Source organism: Seriola lalandi, unplaced genomic scaffold, assembly GCF_002814215.2.
Source record: "Seriola lalandi dorsalis isolate HSWRI2012SDOR001 ecotype SW California unplaced genomic scaffold, Sedor1 jcf7180002053720, whole genome shotgun sequence".
Lineage (NCBI taxonomy): Eukaryota > Metazoa > Chordata > Actinopteri > Carangiformes > Carangidae > Seriola > Seriola lalandi.
This window is the reverse complement of record NW_019524273.1, coordinates 7,299-14,039: the sequence shown is the minus strand read 5'-3', so window position 1 is coordinate 14,039 and position 6,741 is coordinate 7,299. Positions and strand designations below refer to the sequence as shown.

The window sequence follows — 6,741 nt, the reverse complement described above, 5'->3', positions numbered from 1 at the left end:
TAGTTTTCGTTTACAGTTTAATACCGATTTGATGACTGTGTTGAACTTTTTACTGGGCTCCCAAAAAAAAAACCAGCTCGTTCAACGGAACGAGGAAACAAGAGGAGAGACAGTTCAGACAGACAGGTCAGTCCAGTTTAACTTCATGTTTCATTCAGAACTGATTTTAAGCTCCTCCTATAACTATAGATCTCAACACTGAGATCATCTACTGCTGCTTCGATGTTTATTGATTTATTTTATTATTATATTATATAATTTATTATATTTATTGTTATTCCATCTCATTTCACATCAATGTTGTTAACATGTTTTTATGTTCATTTTATGTCTTTTCATGTGAAGCATGTCATTTGTCTTTGTGCTACATTTCTTGAAAGGTGCTATTTAAATAAAGTTTATTGTCATTATTATTAGTATTATTATTATTATTGCCTTTCCTGTTATTTCAACACTACTTTTACAGGCTATCATAAAGATATTAACAAGAATAACATGTTATTGCAGAATGACACTGTACTGATTTTAAGAAACATCAACAAGATGCAGATTAAATTTTTACTTTCACTTTCACTGGCAAATAATTTGAGGGTCGAACAGAGATTAAATTAGATACACAGAACAAACACACTGTGAATAGGTCGCTTGTGTTTTATTGCTCTATAATATAATTAACGAAATAGAAGAAGTTTGATTAAAACTCACCGCGGATGCTTCGTCTCAGAGTATCTCAATCAAAATACACACACACACACACACACACAAACACACACACACACACACACACACACACACACACACACCTGTATAATGAATAACACTTACCAAAGCGCGCTGCCACCAACACCAGCAGGACGATCGTCCATTTCACTAGGGTTTTCATTGGAAAAGAGAGAAGCGTTTTGACGTTTTGATTTCCTGTCAGTCAAATACCTGTGAGGAACAGAGGGCGGGGCTTAAAGCTTCTTTATTTTGTACTTCTGATCATTTCTATCACTGATGCATCATTAAAAAGGCAGCGTGAAAAGAGAACAGAACAACATTCATTATAACATGAACAGACTCAGAGAAACACTGTGACATCCATCATGTGTAAGACATATGGATGACATTGGATATATGAACCCATCAAAGCACAGCATAGCAAGGCACTTGGTGCTACTGACCTTCCTCAGGACGAGTGAGACCACAAAGAGCTCGGGTGTTGCCCAGGTTAATAAGCTCTGACTGGAACAAAACATAGGTAACCCCAGAGAGAAGCTACATGATGATCTGAAACCCAACATCCAGGCTGACAGAGAAACAGCTCCTAGACCAGTGTTCCCACATCCACAACATGCTACGGCAAGAGGAGCCAGGACGAGTCAGTTACAGTCACTGTGGTTTCATCATCTCCTGCAACATGTATGAGACTGGTAAAGTGGAGGGTGGAGCACACCCCTGTTTGTCATCTTCACTTTGCATTTTGTGTGCAACATTTGGACTCTGTGCGTAGAAAATGTGTAAAAGTTGAACCTGACAATCATTTTTCAAAATGGCATTTCTTCAACAGAACCATGAACTCTTTGAAAGCAGCTGAAGCGAACAGCAACGAATCTTTCCTTACAACAAGGATGTTTTTAACGATGTCACACAGAGTTCACACGACAGGAGAAAATATCAGGAAATCAGCCCCTCCCCCTCCACCCACCCACCTCTACCACTTCCTCTTCTTCTCTCTCACTGCTTCCGTGTTTGCAAAGTTCACACAGAAACTCACCGAGGTCTGACTGTAACACCAGGACTCTCTGCTGTTCAGTGGCTCTTTTAAATGTGTGTGTGTTTGGTGGGGAAGTGTTGACTGTAAGTGTCTTATGTAAGAAGAAGTGTGTGTTGTTTTTGCAAGTGTGTGTGTGTGTGTGTGTATGTGTGTGTGTGTGTGTGTGTGTGTTGTAGAACTGTGTTTGTACCTGTAAACTCCAGGATCCACACGTCAACACCAAGAGTCAGCAGGTTCTTCACTTCACGTGACGACGCGACACAAAGCCTTTTGTTTTCATGCAGCACACACCTTACTGGTTGGACAGGTGACGCTCAGGAGCAGCAGGAGGCCGACTGCACAGGTCACTTCAGCTTCTGTCATAGTTTGTAAATAGTTTCTAAAATCCCCATATGCAAATGTATTTATATAGCCTACATATATTGAATATCCATATATGAAATGTACATTTTTATTTTATATCTACATATAAGAATTATATATGAAACCTGTTAGAAATTGGAACAATTTAATTTATTGACATATATATATATCTAGCTTATACAAATGTATACATTCATTTATGTATGATTTAATTATTGACATGTGTATAAATATATATCCATCCCACAGCTTGTCTGTATATTTGATGTTATAAACAGTAGAGTCCAAAAGTCTGAGACACTTTCGCAGAGTGTGAAGTCGGACATGAGTTTTTTATGTTGTTTTAACAAACTTAAACTCTAATAAACTAAATAAATGAAATATATAATGTTAACACACAGAAAACACATCACACACATTCATGTACACATATTAAAAATGTTAAAGTCACATGCTACACTTGTGTTTGTGATCGTGTCATTTCCACTTTAAGCTGCTGCTCTTCAGCTTTGCTCCGTGTCTCAGACTCACTGAGGAAATCCAGTCAGTGTTTTATTACATGTCATTAAAACACTGTTGTAAACTGGAGTAGACACCAACACACTTTACAACCACACAGTGGCCTGACGCCTCGGGAACCTCTGGACTAAAGCACCTTAAAGAGACGTAGTTCAAACGAGCTTCAGCTGGAACAGATGCAGCAGTGAAAAGCTACTTTACTAATGTTGGAAGTGAAGCTTCTTCCACCTGCTTTCATACTGTCTATAAAGGAAGAAGCGTGACAGCGTACCTGTGTATTACTGCTCTACGTGAAATCAGTGGAAGGTAGAAAATGTATATAATAAATATAACAAACACACAACCTGAGAGTTAAACATCTGGACCAGATGAATGCGTCTGCCAGCCGGTCCACTTACAGTTAATTAGCAGGTGAATTCCTGAGTTATGGCCAAAAACCGTGACCTTTGACCTTTGACCACCAAAACCTAACTAGTTCATCCTTGAGCCCGGGGGAATGTTTGCACCAGATGTGAAGATATTCTGTCCAGATGTTCCGGTTATCTTTGGCCTTCTCTGTGAAGTGAAACCCTCACACATGGACCACAACACGCCGGTGCGTCTGGGCTTTGATCAGTCTAAGAAGTCACATGATCTCCTTGCACCTGAGGTGAAATAAAGCAGCTTCCCTCCTTCGTCTGACCTTCGATGACACAAGACATCGCTCCACCTGAAATATTCAGAAAAACTCAACTTGGGTAAAAATCAATGAGCATTCAGCTTTAATTTACCTGATTTCATGGTAAATGAACTGTTCATTTCCACCGCCAAGCAAAGTAACAATAAACATACCTTCATGTTGTAGACGTCAACCAACCAGTGCTGCGAGACACGGCGTCGCTTCAGCCACCAGATACACGGCGTAGGCGACTAGCACTATAAGAGCTACGGCTGCCAGGTACGGTCCAAATCCGCTTGATGTCTTGCATCTGTCTCGTCCCTGCTCTGGGGCTCCTGCTGGTTGCTTAGCACCTGCATGACGATGGTACATCAGTGTCGTCAAGTGCCTTCGTGTGTGATGTTTTTTCTGGTGATTGCCACAGTATCCGAGTTTATCCGAGCTCACAGCGACATACAAGGCGAATACAAATACTGGACGTGGCGCAGCCCAGTCCACATCTTGATTATTCATCTTGAGTTAATTAACTTAAAACTAGTTTTAGTTTAAAAACGTAACTTTTCAGTCCCCACACAAATTGTCCAACCGCAATTTTGCCCCGTCATCATAGTTTCCCTCGAGTTGAACCAATCACACGGCTCCCTGCGCAAAACCTGGATGTACGTCACCAAACTCACGTCCGTGTTGAAGCACGTTGTGAAGCCGCAGACGCGTGACATGAAGAGAGATTACAGCCCTGGTTCACACCTTCAGGCTTCAGTACTGCAAGATCAAATCTGGCACTTGACACTTAATGTCTAGGTCATTTTTAAAAGCAAACCTCAACGTTTCTTCAAACATCTTCTGACCTACCTGGAGTAGTTGTCCGGCCAGGTGTGTTGACGTTCTTTTGGTTTATACTCAAGACAAACTCCTCTGTGGGTGAAATAGTGAAAGTATCAGCACAGTAACATCATGTTCCCACAGAAGTGCAGTGGTGCACGTTTCATTTTCCCTTTTAACCAAATAACTGGAGAGTCCACAGAGTCCACTCACCAGAGGCCTCCAGCTCCCACCGCCCTGTGGTTTTGTCGTAAGCAGCAGCCAGATCACACCTGTAGTTTCCAGAGTCTTCGGCTGTGACTGCGGACACGTGGAGTCTGACTCGTGCGTCTCTGAGAGCGTCTCCGTCGCACTGAACCCGTCCTGCAAACTGCTGATGCTGAGACTCCGGAGCCTCGACGCCCTTTATCATCTTATAGAAAAGCTTCAGAGGCTCCGACTGGAGAAAACAAACCATGTTGCTGCGAGTCATGTCGGCTGTGGTGTGAAAGTCCCATCCGATGGTGATGTCATCGTTCTCCTCTGCGTCATAGAGGGGCGGAGACATCTTCACCAGGTGCATCCCTGCAGAGAGAGAGAGGCGGGAAAGAAAGGCTCACTAAGTGTGTTTAAATGAAGGATGAGCAGCAGTTTATAAAAGGAAGTAAAACCACTCACACATAGAGATGAGCACGATCAGAATCCACGCCATGTTTTCCCTGTGAGGACAGACAGGAGAGTAATGAGGAACAGGACCGGGAACATTGTGGGAAATAATCTGATCATGTCTGTGATGTAAATATTAGGCTACAAGCAGCAACTGGTTAGCTTAGCTTAAAAACACAGGCCACAGGTGGAAACAGTTCTGTTCTAATTTGTAGACGAAGAAGAGAAGACGATTAAAGTCCTGGGTTGGATATTAGTTTTATCTTTACTGATGTTGCTGCAAAGTCACCAATAGAAGTAGAGAGATGTTGAGCCGGTGGTTTTATTTCAGCTCCCACACTCTTCCCAGAAGTGTAAGAAAAGGTTTACACCTTCAGGGCTTTTACTGTGGCAAATGGCAGTGGTCTGAAACTGGTGGCCCACGGGGACAAAACAGGCCCCCGGCAATAACATCTGGCCCCTCAGATTATTTCCATTATATGATTTTTTTTCATCTAAAAAAAATTGATCTCCTTCTGAGCAGCTACAGTTACCCACAGATTCGCTTCCTCTTTAGCAATTTTGACGAGAAAATAAAACCACAACTGTGCGCTTTTATTGTGAAACGTTCTGAACGGAGTCCTAAAGGTTCTCTTGTCTGACAGAGCAGAGGCGCGAATATGAAAAAGGACTGAAACCGGATGAGAAAGAGTGAGACTCTATGATCGTAACCACATTACTCTCACTAAGGCTGTTTCTGTTTCGCATGCTGGAATAAACCATGAGTGTTGAACCTTGGGTAAACTGCTGAGCTGTGGGTGAGCAGGAAGTCAAGGGATCCATGACACATCCGGGTTCTACGGGTATATTGTTGTTTGGGAGTTTATCTACATCCTGCAGAGGTTTAGTGACGCACCTACTTTCAGGAGCAGGTGAGCAATAAAAGTGAAACACGGAAGGAAAGGTCTGGAGGGGAACAGCTGATCGTTCCAACACCCGGAACAACATACAACATACAACATACAACATACAACATACAACATACAACATACACTGAATGCGTTCAACATATATTCACATGACACATTAGCGTGCGGGTGTAAATCATAACTGTTCCTCGTGCTGGTTGAAAGTTGATCCTATAGACACAGAGAGATGAAAACATCTGCTCGGACAGATGTTGCAGTGCGTATTAAACCCTCACACCCTGACAGCGGAAGTGACGATCTACACAATAAAGCCAAAAGGAAAGTTTTCATCAATTCTCACCTGCGTGACAAGAGAAAACACTTTACATCCCCCGCGAACATTCATCCACTGCTGTGAGAAGAGAGCGGCTGTCTGCCGCTGTGAAGCGGGAAGTACCACTTCAACCACGTGGTAACGGTGAGCTGTGAGCGCGCGGTTCAACTGATTCAAATGCCAGCGCGTGCGCGGGGGGAAGGGGGGGGGGCACGGTTGGTGAAAAAACAGGCATCAGTGCAGCAGTAATATATTTTGACTTTTCTCTTCATATATAATAAAGGGATGTATGTTGTTTGTTGCACTTTGTCTCTCTTGTTTCCGTTGTTTTGTTTTATTTTGTTTGGCTTTTTAAGGGTCAGTGAACTCAGCATCTGCGCACTTGCTGTCGAATCTGCGCCACTGATCTTTGTGTTTTCATCAACGTCTTTAGTTTGAGTTTAAACCACCGCAGCAAAAGTGTTTCAATTGAAGCAAATGCTTCGTGTTGACGGTGCGACATCTACTGAGAATGTAAGAGAATGTTTTCTTTATTCTAAGCTTTCCTTTACAGCCATTATCATAAAGGCAATCAACATATTTTCTATCATGTGTATTAATATCTGCATGAGCTATTTATTTGTTGTTTTATTAACAATTAGTATCGTTTGATTATTCTAGATGTTTGCTTTATTTAGATTTTTGATAGTATTTTATTTTGTTAGTCGTTTGTTTAGTTTATTTATTTCCTTGATTCTCCTTCCTCTGGCTGCGA

At 42.0% G+C, this 6,741-nt stretch overlaps 1 protein-coding gene across 2 annotated transcripts; it reads right to left on the bottom strand.

Moving 5' to 3' along the window:
• Window positions 1–2,250: 2,250 nt before the first annotated feature.
• On the bottom strand, window positions 2,251–6,086 carry LOC111651697 (uncharacterized). 2 transcript variants are annotated; one of them, XM_023401715.2, is made up of 6 exons: window positions 6,015–6,086; window positions 4,779–4,819; window positions 4,335–4,685; window positions 4,152–4,214; window positions 3,473–3,652; window positions 2,251–3,350 (listed from the first exon to the last, which is right to left on the bottom strand). In XM_023401715.2, the coding sequence occupies exons 1-5, from the start codon at window positions 6,053–6,055 to the stop codon at window positions 3,489–3,491; spliced, it is 660 nt and encodes a 219-aa protein (XP_023257483.1). In that variant the 5' UTR covers window positions 6,056–6,086; the 3' UTR covers window positions 2,251–3,350; window positions 3,473–3,488. The 2 variants fall into 2 exon arrangements, with proteins under 2 accessions (XP_023257483.1, XP_087028896.1); XM_087172770.1 differs by lacking the exon at window positions 3,473–3,652.
• Window positions 6,087–6,741: the final 655 nt, after the last annotated feature.